We start from the raw sequence: 17,347 nt of genomic DNA on the forward strand, positions 1-17,347 counted from the left end.
TCCTCTGAGACATCAGATGAGCAAAACAGCAACATTACACTTATGTGCTGAGCCAAGTTTCCCTCTCTGTAAGGAGGACTGTAGCACTAAGATGTTTCCAGAATGGCTGAGCATTACACTGAAGCCAGGGACATTTTCTTTGTCCATTTCAGCATCCTACTTCAGTCTAGCTGCAATACAGGACTAAAGAGCACTCAGCACAGTGACAGTGGGAATATGCTGTTCACTTGGGGTAAAACAGTGCAAAATTACCAGTATTGGCAGCCTCAAGTGTAGAGTAACAGATATTAATAGTAATTTTGGATTGCTTTATTTATCTTCTTCACTTTGAGCCCCTATATGAGTCTTACTTCACCTCTCATTTTATAAACTCATGAATGCTACAAATTTAAGATGGAAGACCCCTTGTTTCCCTTGTTTCTGCTTTTTTTTTTTTTTTTTTAAAAAAAAAAAAGTAAACAACTGTGTCTTAAGTAAGTTTGTCCAGTTGTTTTGAGTTATGTAACTTAGGGTCATAGAGCAAATTCTGATCTATCAAATCAAACTTTCAGGCCTTACTGGGGACAGAAAAGACGTCCCTTTTTGCAACCTAGTATAAAATTCAGTAGCTGTGAGAAAAGTGAACTCCACCTTTTTCACCTCTGTGGAGCAGCAAGACTGAGAATTTGGTATCTAATTCTATTGCAACATCTGTGTGTTTGACTTTCTGTAGTACTACACCTTGTATTTGCATCCACAGCTATGTATTTTTTCAGGGTAATCAACTGAGCTCGCCAGACACTAAGCAATTGAATCAGAGAGAATTCTGAATAATCTTTTGGTTTTCGTTAGTGTGAAACTCCAGAGGGCTATAAAATTTCTGTGTCTGTTTGTATAAAGCTTAAAAATTAGTAATTTTTTTGGTGTGCATTTGGTAGCGATTATTGTTATGTAATGTATAAGATTGTTTTCTGAAGTTCAGTATTTTGTGCTAATGCTATTTTTTGTGGCTTATGTCACTTCTTTTTGCCATCGAAAACCACATATCTTGCATAACTTCCCTGTAATAAACACACTATTAAGAAAATTGTCTTGCTTCCTTGACAGTTGTTTCGAGAAGTACGAATAATGAAGATACTGAATCATCCCAATATTGGTAGGAGCCCTACATTTCTGCAAACCTTTTATTGTTTTACTGTTTACATTTCACTCTTTGGCTTTATTTGATTGTACTTTATTGCTATGCTTTTGTTCATTCAACTTGGTTAGATAATAGGACAATGAGCATTCTGTAAATGCTTCATTGTTTCACCTCCTTTATTGCCTTTGTTTGAAACAAGAACTTTGCTCTATGGAGATAAACTGCTCTGTCCAGGAAAGCCTGATCACAAAATTGGAGATGTTGAGTGCTCTTTTCTCTTGAGGGCCCCAACTCCTCCCCTCTGTCCACTGAAATTGCTCTTGAGAACAAAAAGCATGAGTTTTGTAGGTGAAAGTAGCTTAGTCTAGGAAAGACTCCCAGCGACTGATATTTCCAGAAAATTAGAATTACAAAGTATGTAATTTTCCCTTTCTGCTTTAGTTCTTTCACCTACCCCACAGCTTCAGGGCCCTACTTTGTGATGACAATTCTTCTGGCTGAGGAGGGCTGGACAGTCTTGTTCCAGAGACACTTAATGGTCCTGAATCGGCCAGAGGGCTTGTAGCATACAAGGTATGGACAAGGTGTACAAGCTCTTACATGCTAGGCAATCCCTTCTCATCCCTTGAATTGTTTGTTGCTTTTTCAGCATTCTGAGCTTCTGCTGGTTTTTTTCATTTTCTCGGGGGTGGTGGTGGGGAGTGTGTTTGTTTTAAATGACTAGTTAATATTATAATCTGAGGAAAATCTTTCAGACTTAACTGTTATGGAATCCACAGTTTTTAGTTGGTCAAATGTCAGATTTCTAACTGGGAGCAGTTTACTAGTGAGACAAGGAAAATTTGTATGATCTTACAGATATATTTGTCAATTTAAAGACTAATTTCAGCATGAACTCATTTATACAGTGTGCATAAACTTTGATAAAATTGTGAATTAATATGCTTTATTATCAACTGTGATTTAGAAATTAATTTTGCTTTTTCCTCCCTCAAAAGAATGCTAACCTAGAGGAGAGGAAGTTTATATATGGTTTAGTGCTATTGCTTCCATAAATTATACTCACCTTATGAGTAATGCTTTTTTGTGCTGTGCTTTTGCTCCCTGCTGCAATTTCTCTCTCACTCATTTTTCTTGCAGTAAAATTATTTGAAGTTATTGAAACAGAAAAGACATTGTATTTGGTAATGGAATATGCCAGTGGGGGTAAGTGTATTCTTAATTCTGCTTTAAGGATAGACTGAAATACAGAAAGCCATGCTGGTTGCATGCCTAGGAGCGATTTAAGGATTTTATGGTTAATGGATTATTCCAATCTGGCCTTCACAACAGTCCTAGCAGACCTCCCACCACAGACTTTCTTGCCTTCTCTGCTTTCTGTAAAGTAACATATTAGGTTTGTGGTTAAGGGAAGTTCCAGTTCCAAGGTTTCTGCTGGAATGTCAGGAGATAAATCTGTTGCTAATTCTGGCAAAAGCTTGACTCAGTATTTATCGCCTATATTTAGGCAAGCACTGGTGCCTCATTTTATCTTGAAAATGTGTGCTAAAGCACTTGAGAGTCAGGTCCAGGGGTGGGAATAAAAAAAAAACCCACAGGAAGGAGGAACTATGGAATCATAAAGGGTGAGGGGGGTAGGGGGTGTCTGAGAAGCTGCTTAGCATCTGAATGGGAAATGTTTGAATGTGGAAAGGGAATCTTGCACAGGGCTAGTAACCAGCTAGGAAGGCTGCTGTCAGACAGTGCAGAGATGAGGATCTGAAAGATATTTGAGCAGCTTTTTTAGAAAGAGAACAAGAATGAAAAAAGAGACTTAATACAGATTCTGTTAAGTGAAGCTGCTAGAGATATGCAAAACAAATCTGGTACATAAGAAGCTGCCTGTTTCCCAGTGTGTCTTCTATCAATATGAAAGTTTTTCATTATTAAAGTCTATTTTTTGTTTGTTTCTCAGTGGTTTTTGAGTAAATTTATTTTAAAATTGAAGAAGCCTTTGTATGAAGGGAACAGTTTTTATATTTCTTGACTATTGCATGCCTGAAAAATTAAATCAAATGCAAACAATAAAAAGGCATTTTTCCTGGCTGCATCTATTTCCTTCCCCTTCAAGAAGGGGGGGGGGGAACATGTTGTTTTCAAGCATGATTTGATTGTGCATGACAGTCAAAATTAAAACCTGGGCAGTAGGACTGATGTTTTGTCATTTTTGTGGCCAGGAGAAGTGTTTGACTACCTAGTTGCACATGGAAGAATGAAAGAGAAAGAGGCTCGTGCAAAATTCAGGCAGGTATGAAATTAACATTGGCTCATTTGTTTCTATTTATGGTGCTTTCAGATAGACGTGTGTGAGCATACTTCTTTTAATTTAAGAAAATACTAATTGTTGTGATAAATGTTTATTAAAGCTGAAGTGGAAAAAAATCTCTGAAGTGAAAAGTATCTGCTTCCTACATACTAGCTAAAAATAGTATGACTGTTTTACATTCTTTTCTAGTGGATGTTCCTAGGGGCCACATTTTTTTATTGTGACTTACTTGAGGTCTTAATCCTTTTCTGAATATTTTTTAATTTAACAGATGTTCTATCTTAAGATATTGATGTAATGACATTGCTGTGTCATGTCACATTGTTCTCTATGAAGGGTGTTCTGTAACAGGTTTTTATAGTCTTACTAAAAAATTTCTCATCTTACCCCTCTTTTTATCCCATTTTTAGTAATTATTTCATGAAAATCTGTAAAATTTTGTAATTTCCAGTATTAAGGCATATAATTAGCATGTAAAGAAAGATTTTAACTTGCTGTTCAGACTTAGTTTTTGTTATACATATTTGAAAGATGTGTATGAATATTATATATATTTTTTCTTTTATATTTATTGTGATTGTGCAATCTGCATTTTAAATGGATGTTTTTTCTATTATGTATGTATTAAACTTTTTAAATAAGAAATTATCTGCTTTTAGAGACATCTTAGTATTTGAGCTTTACTGAAAACTTACATGAATGTTTTCTAAAATGAAAGCTTTATTTTTTTATTATATAAAATATTTCACTGATCATCTTGGTGTTTCAGATTGTATCTGCTGTGCAGTACTGTCATCAAAAGTGCATAGTACATCGTGATCTTAAGGTAGGCAGTTAATTCTTTTTCATTTTGCTGTTTGACAGTATAGACTTGATTTTATTCTTGCCGTTGTCTCCGTGTGTCTCAGACATGTCAATGAGGGAACTATCACTTGTATTTTATTCTCAGTTTTCTGAAGCACAAGAATAATGTAGCTTACCTGTTGGAACTGGAGAGACAAGAATAGAATATATGTTACTTTTGTTCCAGTTTTTGGTTTTCAAAAAGTTACATGCTCTCCAAAGAATTGTACCTGCTGGCATGCAGCTATCTACACACCAAAGGTGCAGAAGTTCAATGATACCACTCAGCACCAATTGATTAAAACATTTTTATTTTGTAGTATACATAAAACAAACTTTTAGTAACTCATAGATGTTTTTTTCAACTTGTGGTTTGTACTCTAGTGTTTAATTCAGGCAGAAAAGTAAACCAAAGGTAAATAGAAATTAGTCACTTTTTTTTTTGTGCTTTCTAGTAATCTCTCTTTATTAACATACCAGACCATGTGAAAGAGTTCAGCAATTGTAGGTAAAACACACCTATGGTCTTTGCGCCAGGTTTAGATAGCATGGACTTAACACAAGATCTTCACCTTAAAGTGAAAGTTGGCTTATGCTCTTGCTTTGATGCCTTTAACAAAGAAATTGCTGTTGTTGGTTCTTTTTTACTAATGTGTCTAAAAAAATGTGAACAGCTGAGATTGAATAATTCCTAAGGGTTGGTTTTTGTTTTCTTTTTTTCCCACTATTGTCTTGTGTCTCTTAACTTTCTTATAATATGCTGCAGCATGCTGTCAACCCCTTTTCTTACAAGTCTGTTCTCTAATACCTGTCCATCTGCCAGCTCCTGAATGTGCATGTGGTGCTGGATAATGCATCCTTTTTGTTAAGTCCCTCCCTTCCCCAGGACCATTGTCATCTGATGATGAAGGTGCCTGGCAGGCACTAATCTCAGAATGCAAGGAAGGAAAGGGCTGGATCTCACTGAAATTGTTATTTTAAAAAAAATAATTCCTCCCCATCTTTGGTTGTTTGGAGCCCAGGAATGTTTTATCAAACTCCCTGGAGCTTACTACAGCCACTGTTTTTGAGCTTTGCAGGAGGCTGCACCCAGGAACCTATTGGTTTGTCTGGACAAGCTGCTTATTTTATTCTTCTCAGCCCTACACTTGGCTGGAAGTAGGGAGTCATCCCTCTCCTTGTGTTTATCTGGCACTTTGTGCTCAGCCCCACTCTATTACTGAGTCTTATGGCATTAACCTCTGCAGTTACTTAGCATCCTTCATCTTGTACTTTCTCCCAGAGCCTGTTACAGCCTCCTCCTCTTATTCATTTCTTAGTTCCTAGCACACATGCAGCTCACTGCATAGCTCACAGGACTATGTAGCTCCTTTGCAGTCTTTGTATGGGATCCCTCTTACCATATGTAAAAAATACTCTGCTGCTGATCTCCTTCCTATTTGCAAAGCAGGCAGGAAGGCTCCAAAATAATTAGTTTGATTTTTCTCTCCATCTTGTCTTGGATGTAGTTATGCTGGACTCATTTGAAATGTTCAGTGTTAAGTATGATTGGGAGCCAGTCAGTGTAGCCAATGAAAAATGTATTCCTCAAAGAAAACAAAAGATTTTTGGTGTTTTCTGTTTGAAGTAAGGAACCTAAAAGCATGGGGTACAGGGTACCATACAGCGTAGTGTTGAACCAGGAGGACTATTGTAATCACAGAGCAGCTGCATGGATAGCAGTGTTTTCACCACAAGGAAAATGAAGTCTTTGTGCAGTAATGTAGAAGGCTGTCAAATCTGAACAATATCTCTGTGAATCTGTCTGCAGGCACATCAGCTGGAACCAGCTGAGATTACAGGTCATGAATTGGGAAAGTAAAATATTTTCCAGGATAGTTTGTAAAAACGGGCTGTATTTTACTCCAAATAAAGGCTAAATTCTGTTGTGCAGCTATTGGCTTGATACACTGATAGTTAATTGTCTTCTGTTCATTGAGTGTAAGTGAAATTACTAAAAATAAAACCAACAACAACAACAAAAAAACACCATGTTTACACATTTAATCAAAGCAAGTAACAAAATAGATTGCTGTTTCTCTGATCTTAAACTAAGACATTTTCTTATTTTCTGAGCTCAGTTCTGGGCACAACATTCAATGAGAGCTGCCTGTGTTTGCCATAAAACTAATGTTTGTCAATTAGGTGAATTCTCTGCTCTGGCCCAATATCACTCGTCCTGTGCAAAAAGAATTCCTGCACTGTACAGCATCCTTGCATTTTGAGAAAGGCACTTCCTCCCCCCCACTCCCAGTAATGTATTAGTATTTCTCTAAACTCACTCTTGTTATCTTGTGACCTGCCTGTGATACTAAGTATAAGACGCCGTTTGCTGACTCTCCAGGTAACTGGAATACTTGCATCTGTGATGATGGCTGCACAGGCATCTAATCCAAGCATTTTTTCATGCACAATGTAATAATTGAGTGGTAAACATTTCTGTGTTTTAATGCTGAAGCAAACACTAATGATAAAAGGGGAGAGAATTTCTTAGTGCAGAGTGCTAAGATAGCGCATGTACCTTGGAGTGAAGCTTGTAAACAGAAGAGATCTCTTGTTAAAGTCCTAAGTCCCTTCTAACTTTTACCCCACCGAAATGGTAGGTGATGCCATGAATTAGATTTACAGTTCTTGATATCAGACACTGGCACAAACCTGTCAAGGGTTGAAACTGCTACACTGTGATGTCTGGATACTTCAGAGTGGAGTTGAACCACATTATTTGCTCCAAAGAATAAAATATTTATTGTTGATTCACTAGCTCAGTTTGAAGTCTCGTTTAGCTGCTCTTAACAGTTATGTTTTCCCGAGTAAACATAATTGATTTTCAGTCTTTTTATTGTATTCAGGGGGATTAGTTTCTTTTGTTATGCAATAAATATGGTGAACCACTTCAGTGGGGGGAGAAAAAACTCCACATTTTTGCATTTACTGGTAAATGATACACTGTGTTATATTGATCTTATTCTGATGCACAAATTTCTCTTTTCCTCCTTTATTTTTCTTTTAGGCAGAAAACCTTCTACTTGATGCAGACATGAACATTAAAATTGCAGACTTTGGTTTTAGTAATGAATTTACAGTTGGTAATAAACTGGACACGTTTTGTGGAAGCCCACCTTATGCTGCTCCTGAACTTTTCCAAGGAAAGAAATATGATGGTCCTGAAGTGGATGTGTGGAGCCTTGGGGTGATTTTGTATACACTAGTAAGCGGATCATTGCCATTTGATGGTCAGAATTTAAAGGTACAGTTACCTTATGAAAGTTTGGCTCTTACTCCTCTTTAAATCTTTGTCATTAGTAGACTCATCTTTTAAAACTTCATTTTAAAGGAACTGAGGGAACGAGTACTGAGGGGGAAGTACCGCATCCCATTCTACATGTCCACGGACTGTGAAAATCTACTTAAAAAGCTACTAGTGCTGAATCCAATAAAACGAGGCAGCTTGGAAGTAAGTAATTTCACCTTAGAAAAGAAGGGTTTTCAGAGTAAAGAGAGAATAAGCACAATAATTACTCAAGACTTTTTAATTTTTCGGTATACACACTTTCTTCTGCTTTAAGGGCCAAAAGTCATGATAAAAAAAGATGATTTAGAAAATGTCCCAGAAACAGTGCAGCCTGAAATCGGAAATTAATTGCAGCTGACTAAATACTATCATTTAAGAGCATTCTGAAGTGCAAGATGCTCCCACTTGTTTTAGTCAGGTAATGGAGCTAGTTCAAAATGTGCTGAAAGCAGAACAAAATTGTAAATATCTTCTGCTTGGATTTTTTCAGAACAACAGCAGCAGTCAGCACCATAAGTTATTTCTGTTCAGTCATTTCTTTTCCCCTTTCTGGTAGCCTTGTTTCTGAAAACAAAAATTTAACTTATTTAAGAATATTTCCAGTGTCCCTCAGCTAAAATCGGTTTTGAGGATTTCTACTGAAATATGATTTGGGGTTTTATGTGTTTGGTTTGCTTTGTTTTTGTTAGTAAATAGGGTTTTCTCTTCATTGGACGCACATAATATCTGTGTGTAATTTGTAAGGTGTCCAAAAGGTTTGGTGTTTTTAGGGATCTGTTTTGTTCAAGTTTGTTGTATTGGCATATACTTGCTGGATATCTCTGGAGCTGATATTTAAAAAAAATTTTGTGTAGAGATCACTCTAAATGCTTCCCTGTTCTGTTTTTTTGACTACTTTAACAAATAGAGACTTTTTAAACTAGCATCTACTTACCATAGAGATGAAACTAGAGCAGAAGCTAGATAGAATTGTTTTAAAATAGTATTTCCATGAGTTAATCACCAGTGACCTTTGTTTCATCTTTCTGTGCATATTTGTGTAGCAGTGGATGGTGTTCCAGAAAGTAAATCCCATCTAAGCAGCTTTTTATTTGTAGTGGCATGACTTATGCTTCCTGGCATGGATGCTACCTGTGCAAGGAAGCATGCATTTACTGAGCTCTGTCTTCATGCAACTTATTTCAAGCTGAATCTGGGTTGTGACTTGTGATAAATAGTTTTGACTTGAATAAAATCTGTGCTGAAGAGAAAAGTGAGTGATGGCTTCTACTTTACTGGTATACATTAGTTGTATGTATTACTTTCTAGAGAGACATAGTGATAAGAACATAGTCACTCAAAGATGATGAAAGATCACCCTCCCCCCCCCCAGTGTTGTGCTTAAATTTTAGAAAAGGAGATTTTCCTTTTATTTAACTTGCCTCTGGAGTTTTAGCAGTTTCTCCTCAGATCTAATTTCACTTTCATTCTAGCTGTTGTAGTGTTACTCAGTTCTTCTAAAACTCATTCATGTCCCCGAAGAGAGGTTTTGGATAGCAGTCTTGCTGGAATGGTGTAGTTGATAGATTGTAGGGAAGAGAGCAAGTAAATGTTATGTGTGCTCCATCACCAAAACACTAATGGTGATGGTAATAGATCAGTATGTTAATATGAGAGAGAGAGAGTGCACATTTTTTAAAAAAATGACTGTTCCTGAAATCACATGTGTTGAATTAGAAAGCTATTTTACATGGTTGGAAAGAAATTACTATTTCTTCTGTCTGAGCACTTCTAAAAATACAAATTTAGAATGGAAGGATCTATTTATGAGAAAGTTCTGGAGGTGGAAAGATGGAATCATCTGAGATAGGGAGATTTTTGTTTGTGCTTTGGTTTTTAATTATTTGCTCAGTTCCAGCCTTACACCAGCTCAGTTCCTATGCATGGTTTTCCCAGACCATCCAACAGGATGTTTGTCAGTGACATCAGCATCAAAGCTAAGACTGGCACAGGTTTAGCACCATGTGGCTTGGGCTTAACACTCTTCCTCTGACAAGTTTTTGTTAAAATGGTTCATCTAGACTTTTTCATGACTGCAGCAGAGAGAAAACATTTTGGAAACAGGAGAATGTTTTTGTAAAACAGTAAATATTTGCAGGAAGGGCAGGAAGAGATAAGAAAATGCATTGTCAGAAAAAATGTGGATCTCTTAACTATCAGGATTTCAACAGATTCCTTCTCTCCTGCCAGTCTTCAGTTCTTTGAAAAGCAAAACTTGGTGAAATTCTCACAGGGGAGATATAACTTTAAAAGAGTACTAAAGGAAATAATTTTGAGATAAGACAGACAGGTTTTTCCCCTGGCCACATTTTTATTAGCTAGTTTTCCTGAAAATTTAGGTAAACCTCATCAACAATATCTAGCTGGTTGAAATTCAGTTTGAGTTGATCTCTATGAAATACAGTTTGGATCAGATCTTTAAATACCCTGACCAAGGCTGCTGCTGCTTAATCAGCTGACTGGAACCTCAGCTGAACTGAGCACAGATGTAATATTCATCCTGGAATTGGATCATTTGTGTCACTTCAGAATGCTTCATTGTTAGAGCCTGTGTCAAGAGTTGTACAATAACTCAGTATGCATACAAGATGATATCTTTAAAAGACAGAAGCTAGCAAAAGTTTGTATTTGACAGATGGAAACCTATAGATCCACCTACTAAAAAAACATGAAAAAATGAGTGGGAATGTTGGGTTTGCCTAATGATTCAAGAAGGATCAAGAAAGGGAGGTGGGATTTGAGCAGTGTGTTTTCTGTAATCCAAACACCTCATGATGCTTAAACTTTAGATTTGATTAACAATGTATTTAATTGCAGATAGTGCTTAGTACTCTTTGGGGAATCTATCATGTTAAGGCTACAAATATATAATAAAAATCTGTTGTTAAATAGACACATGCTCTGTGTGCCAGAAATGCAATATAGCATTAAGTGTTCACAATTCCTTCCCCTTTATCCCCCGCAAATGCAAAAAATTTAATTCAGTGACAGATTCTTGATCACAAATTGAAGTTTTATTGTCCGTAAAATGTTTCTGGCCCAAGTACAAAGTTCTGTATTGTTCCTTTAAGGATACAGTTATTTGAGTCTAAATTGGCAGCAATTACATATAAAGAATTTGGTTATAGCAATGTAAAATTGAATCTTTTGCCCTTTATGAGAACTTAATTCAGTGTTTGTGAGGCATATTTGAAGCCTGTGGGAAACTTGACTTGCTGGCACTTGTTTCACTCTTCTGTCAATGTTGTGAGCAGTATTAGCATCTGTCCCTTACAAGGCACATGTTCCTGTTTCTGTAGGAGGGAAAATATTTTTAGCTGTTTAAAAAAAAAAAAAGAAATGTTCCTAAGGAGAAATGGTAGTGGTGGTTAGGGATTTCAGCTGATTTATTCAGTCTTGCAGATTTATGAAAGATCCAGATCACAGCAAAAGGAAATTTTTCTAAGAATGCAGGAGAAATTCTAAGTATCTGCATGGCATAGAGAGAGTTAAGAGACTTTGTGCCCTCTAGCCAAACTGTGAACATATTTAGGTCAACTGCAGTGAGATCCATAGGAAGAAATGACCACTTGGCATAATGATCTGGAAACAAATTACTGCCGGAAGCATCGGCACACTCCTGAAATATTCCCGAGATTCTAAACACTTCCTCTGTTACTATTTGAAGGAGTTATTTATTGTGATAGAGTTGGTATTGTAGTAACTTCTAGGGACCTAACCAAGTCAGGCACTCTGCAAGATGAAATTAAGAGATGGTGCAAGTGAAGGGTACAAAATGCATGATTTTTGCATGTTGGCAGTGCAGGTTTTTTCTCTGAGTAGTTTTTCTTGGGAGGGAGGGCTTTTGTACTGTAAAGTGTAAATAATTAGGGAGAATGAACTAATAAAAACAAATGAAAGATAAAAGAAACAGTAAGGTGTTGAGGGGAAAGAGCAGTATTCAGATTATTAGGAATTTTAATTTATTATTCTCTAGACCAGCTATCACAGATTTAATCGGATATAGTAAATGGCAAGTTGACCTAAAGCTCATTTCTTTTCTTAGCAAATTATGAAGGACCGGTGGATGAATGTTGGCCATGAAGAAGAAGAACTAAAGCCATACACTGAGCCTGAACCAGATTTTAATGACACCAAGAGAATAGGTAAGGCTTTTACAAGGATATTGCATATATATAGGCAATTTTACCTTGTAAATCAAACTAAACTCTTTTTTAAGTTCTCATCATACATGAAAAATACATGGGAAATATTTTCTTTCTATTTAAATGAGAAATATAATTACAGAGCTCTCCATACAACTAGTGTTGTGACTTCACTGAGCTGACATGAATCTAGAAGCACAGAAGAAGAGAAATAAGATAACATAATTCAACAGGCAGAAGGAAACAGATTTTGTTATCAGGGCAAGAATTTTTATCCGCTACGGTCAGAGACACCATTGTGTTGGCCCTGTGGCCATTCACAGTAACTGTTTGCCAGTATTTTATTTGTTTGTCAAACAACATTTGATGTTGAATAATATTGAGTTACATTGAACAACTTAGTTGAGAGTTTCCAAGAACAAAATAACTATGAAACAAGGAAGCTGTAGCTTTTCTAGTTTTGCACAGCAAGATGCTGCTGTTCGGGTTGAATCCTAGTAACCTGATAAATTATTAGAGTTTATTCTCTTTTTGTTGTTCTTAAGTTATCAATAAACCCAAGCACTTACTCTGCTAATGTATCTATCTCTTTTTACTTTTAGATATTATGGTCACAATGGGCTTTTCAAGAGAAGAAATCCATGAATCTTTAGTAAACCAGAAGTATGATGAAGTCATGGCTACTTATCTGCTTCTAGGTAGAAAACCACCTGAAGTAAGTGCTCCCTAATTTACATACACTATTTTGGCCTTTATATCTGGGTGGGTTGAATATTCTGGTTGTCAGTGGTTTTTAATGAACTATTTTTAACATCTTCATGTAATTGATTACATATTAATGTCTTTCCATTTGCATATCTTCTTGTTTATCTTATTAGTTCCTATATGAAGAAATAGATTGAATACTGTATGGTCACATTTGCTTATAAATATGTATTTTCACATTTGCTTATAAATATGTTGAATTGCTTTCTTTAAAAGCTAGCTGTTAATCTGAAGTGGCATGACTTTTAAGTGCTAGTCTTCTTCCTGTCATGTGTTTATAGTTAAAATCTGAAATAGTTAATTTGATGAGAGCAATCATTCTTCTAACTACTAAGATGTAACATCCTTTACTTCTCAGAAACGTATTCATCCTTTCCTTTGTATGCTATATTATAGTATATATTATTAACCAATAAGTAATTGCTTCATAGTCATTAATAAATTTGCAGTAGAAAGTCTTTTGACTTTCTTGGAACTAGAGGGATCTGTAGATCTTTTCGGACCTCAGGGATTTTCAAGAAATAAAGCCATAACTAACCAAGACATTGTTTTTGAAGGAAATATTTCCTGCTGCTTCATCAGCCTTGCCTCATTTCCAAGATACTGTAGATCTGATATGGGCATCCTTGAGTGCATTTTCCCACAGCATCTCTCAACCAGAATTCCCTTGTGATGGCAGAGCATAGAGGGAATCTGTCTAAAATTATTTTGACTCAAACGGCTTGGAAGATGCTCTTGGGCGTTTCCCCTGCTCTACTTTAAACTTACGTTTCTTGGGTATCAATAAACCAGTGGCTGAGTTACCTTATAAAAATGTGCTGAAGGCCATAAAGAAGCCTTGAAACAGTAGTACTTGCTTTTTTAGCCCTTCTAACTCAATCCAATGCATTTTTTAAAAAAAGGGGTGGGGTGGAGTAGAGGGAGCCATTCTTTGGCCTAAGTTTTAAAATAGCACAGTTTTTGTTCCTGTCAAGACTTCTTTTATATTTTAAAGCACATTAAACACAGATGAAGTGATAAAATTTATCTTGAAGCAAATTAGATTCTGGATACAATTTTCAATTTACCAAGTGCCCTTTGTTGGAACTCTTCATTTTATTATGCCATAAAAGTGCCGGTTATGTTTAATTCTGTTTATGTTTTGGAAAACTCTTTTCCTTGTAGTTTGAAGGAGGAGAGTCCTTGTCCAGCAGCAACTTGGGTCAAAGGTCTCGTCCTAGCAGCGACCTTAACAACAGTTCTGTGCAGTCTCCTGCTCACCTGAAGGTCCAACGGAGCATATCAACAAATCAGAAGCAACGGCGCTTCAGCGATCACGGTGGGGGTGACATTCCAACATTCCATGCACAATTTAAGCCTGAATGTGCAGTGTTTTGTGAACCTGGCCAGTCCACCACTCTCTGCATTTGTTGTGTATCTCCTCATGCTCTGCTGTGATGCTTTTCTTTTGTATAAATGCCTCTGTGGTAAATCTGGGTCAATGTAATTTACAAAATTAATTTTTTGGACTGGTTACTTGGTTGACTCACTAAATAGGAGCTCGAGGATGTTTCCTGTTTAGGAAGTAGTGGTAAAATATTGGTATGAATAAACGTGAAGCCTGCTAACTATTGTGCTTATCAGTATATCTGAAGTTGGGGCCAAAGCATTTCCTTCCCAAATACAATAATTTTACTAAGTATTCAGTAAACATTTTTAAGTGAAAGTAGTTACATCAAGAAGGAGTGCATATTTAAAACATGAAAAGGTGGTTTTATTTTTTTTTTCTTCGAAGAGCACTATAAAGCTACTAGGTATGTTTCTAAAATGTTTGGCCCTTTTTTCTACCTAATTTACATTGTTCTTTCTAAATTTTTTTCGGTACTGTTTTCCCTCTGTTAGGGTGGTGTTGTTTTTTCCAAAAAAGTAACCAATATTGTGAAGATCATCAGCTGATGTAATTTCATATCAAGAACATATACTGATGGAGGATTTGCCCCAAAGCATTTTAAAGAATGATGAGGGGGAAAGAACTTTAATTTTTCCAAGTATAAATATGCTTTTAAATGAAGTAGTTCTAGGGTTTTCAGGGAAAAAGGTCTTTCATAGTGATATCTTTCACAAGGTATGTGGCAAAAAGAACTGAAAAAAATAATTTGAGAAGTATCCTCTAATTCCTTTTTTCGTAGCATTGCACAAATTGCACAGGTTTAAAATGAGAATTAAAATATTCTTTTAGGTTTTACATATTGATAGAAAATGGAAACTAGTTCTGAACTGGAAATTGGTAATGAAGATAGAGTGGGTAAAAAGAGTATAGGCTGTCACTGATCAGTTTAATAGGTTGGTGTTTGTGCCAAGTTTGCAGTCATGGTTGTTCCAATGCTTTTTTTTTTTTTTTTTTTTTGACTTGGAGAATTATATTTAGACTATTTTGGTCAAGAAAAATGTGGTATTTATTAATACTATTTTTATTTGGCAGTTGGTCCTTCAATTCCTCCTGCTGTGTCATACACAAAAAGGGCTCAGGCAAATAGTGTGGAAAGTGAACAGAAAGAAGACTGGGACAAAGATGTCTCACGCAAACATAGCAGCACTACAGTGGGATCCAAAGGGGAGATGGCTGCAAGTCCACTTGTGGGTCCAGAAAGAAAGAAGTCAACTACAGCTCCCAGTGTAAGTGTGTGCACTTTTGGCTTGTTCTATTTATTTTTTCCTCTTTAAACTAAAGCTGCAGCATAAGTTTTTACTACAGAATTAATGGTCTAGCCACTAGGTCTATTTCTGGTAACTTTCACTGGCAGACAGAACTAAGCTACAGTTCATGTTTACTAAAATAAGCATTTCCCTTCCTCCCCCAGGTTTATTTTTTCTAACACTAGTAAAAGAGTAAGCACAAGAATTCTTGCATTTGGGCAAACTGAAGGTCTGTCAAGTCAAATAATAGTAATTTAGGGAAAGAATGTAAGAACAGAGCCCATGTGTAGTGCTCTTTTTCTGGTTCTAATCCTCTACAAGGAAGTCAAGCGACTTCCTGAATCAGACATTTCACCTGAATAATCTGTCTAATATCCCTCATGAACATTTTCTCTGTAAATTTATCTATTTAGCTTTCTAAAAGCATTTCATTTTGGACTTCAAGAAATGGGGTGAGAGGAGGAGGAGGAACAACCCACTTACTCCATGATCTATGCGCCTGTTGATGTTAATGAGTTATAGCCTGGTTCTTGTATTAAGAAATTCTTAATTTGCTAGTTATTCTGAGATGATGTAATTTGTAGTTTTGTAAATTGCTATCATATTACCACCTTAGACATCTTTATTCCAAAAAGGAAAGTCTGTGTCTCCTAATATGGAAGCATCTCATTTGCAGTAGTGTTGGTATCTAAGATACACAGTGAAAAGTTACTGCAGAGTGCTTAAGCAGCTGCTTTGGAACAAGAGTTCATTTGAAGAAAAAAGAAAAAAAAAAAGCTCAGTCATAATTTAAGATTCAGAATACTTTTTGCTGTTTAAGAGACATACTGTATTAAATTTAAAATTTTGGCAGTCTTTTAGTACAGTAGATGGGCAGCAGGAATTCCCATTGTCCCTTGGGATTCTGTGTTGGCTCCCATCTTGGATATTTGGGGAAGATGATATGTGTTTCTCCTAGAATTCTCTTTAAACAAAACAATGCTCAAGTTCATTTAACTCTTAATGTTCTGCAGGCTGTGTCAACAAATGCTTTAAATGTTTGTTTGGTGGGGTGTTTTTTTTTTTTCAAATATTTTTTCCTTCCACAACACCTTTGAAATCACGGCTGCATGGATTGCATGCAGAAACTTTTGAGTCTTCTTACTAAAACTGTGTTGCCCCGAGGCTAATTAGTCATGTGTGGTGCAAGCTGACATTTCAGAAGCATTTCTCTGTTTTGTGACAACTAATAAAATAGAATGTCTTTACTATGAAGAATGAGAATTGATCTGCCTGCTAATGGCATCTTCAGTATTTGTACATTTTTAGCTGTTTTACTATTTTGGGGGACCTTGTGGGAAAGCTTTGTGATGGTCAGCATGAAGGAATCAGTTGTCTCTGATACTATGACAGCAGTTCAGGTTGAGCAGCTTACACAGAAAAGTGAATTTGTTTTTTTAAATCTTGGTCATTTAAAATGAACATATCTAATTTAATGCGAGTAATTTTTAAATACTTTTGTGTAACTTTGAGGGTAGCATGATCTTAGGGAAAGCCTGATTTCTTAAAAGCATTTTTATTACCTTCAGTCCTATCGGTCTAACAAGAGTTTAATTTCAAAAAAAGTTACTGCAGTTGCTAATCTTTCTTAGGAATTTGGTTTGAAGCACTTATTCAGTAGTCTATGGCATTATACTAATGCCAGAAAGTTTTTGATGAGGGAGACCTAAACACACTGACTCCTGCCAAGCTCATTATGTCCTACTGTACCCAAGTTTAGTGTATTAGAAATCTCTGCCAGCACACATCAGTCTGTAATGCTAGCACTTAGCAATTGTCTCTCACCCCAAATTCATTCTGTTGTACTGTGTTAAAAACAAAGCAGTATGTCCTGTACTAAAAGTAATTCTTCAGCAGCTAATCTTTGCGTGGCTGGGGTAGGAGGAGAAGAATGTTGGTAGTTTATGAAGTGTGTGCATACTGAAACTAGTAACCAAGTCCATCAGTGCTTGTTATTACACGGCCCATTTGCCATGTTATCTGCATCATCATTTCTGGGTTGACTGAAGCAGTTGAATAATCTTAATTTTTTCTTGAAAACCTGTAGTAGGGCCTAGCAGACTTAAGGCTGGAGGTCTAGTGGG

The 17,347-nt window shown here is 36.3% G+C and overlaps 1 protein-coding gene across 5 annotated transcripts in view; it reads left to right on the forward strand.

Annotated features, from left to right (window-relative positions):
• MARK1 (microtubule affinity regulating kinase 1) overlaps positions 1–17,347 on the forward strand; it is a 58,231-nt gene that overhangs the window by 31,002 nt on the left and 9,882 nt on the right. For 4 of the 5 annotated variants that reach the window (XM_030447670.1, XM_030447672.1, XM_030447671.1 and 1 more), the window contains exons 4-13: positions 1,087–1,135; positions 2,261–2,326; positions 3,337–3,407; positions 4,195–4,251; positions 7,318–7,554; positions 7,642–7,761; positions 11,684–11,783; positions 12,386–12,498; positions 13,713–13,866; positions 15,010–15,203. In XM_030447670.1, coding sequence (XP_030303530.1) covers positions 1,087–1,135; positions 2,261–2,326; positions 3,337–3,407; positions 4,195–4,251; positions 7,318–7,554; positions 7,642–7,761; positions 11,684–11,783; positions 12,386–12,498; positions 13,713–13,866; positions 15,010–15,203 — 1,161 coding nt within the window. Of the gene's footprint in view, positions 1–1,086; positions 1,136–1,666; positions 1,694–2,260; positions 2,327–3,336; positions 3,408–4,194; positions 4,252–7,317; positions 7,555–7,641; positions 7,762–11,683; positions 11,784–12,385; positions 12,499–13,712; positions 13,867–15,009; positions 15,204–17,347 lie in introns of those variants that run through there. The other variant, XM_030447674.1, reaches the window with a different exon arrangement.

The sequence above is a fragment of the Calypte anna genome, chromosome 3, assembly GCF_003957555.1.
Source record: "Calypte anna isolate BGI_N300 chromosome 3, bCalAnn1_v1.p, whole genome shotgun sequence".
Lineage (NCBI taxonomy): Eukaryota > Metazoa > Chordata > Aves > Apodiformes > Trochilidae > Calypte > Calypte anna.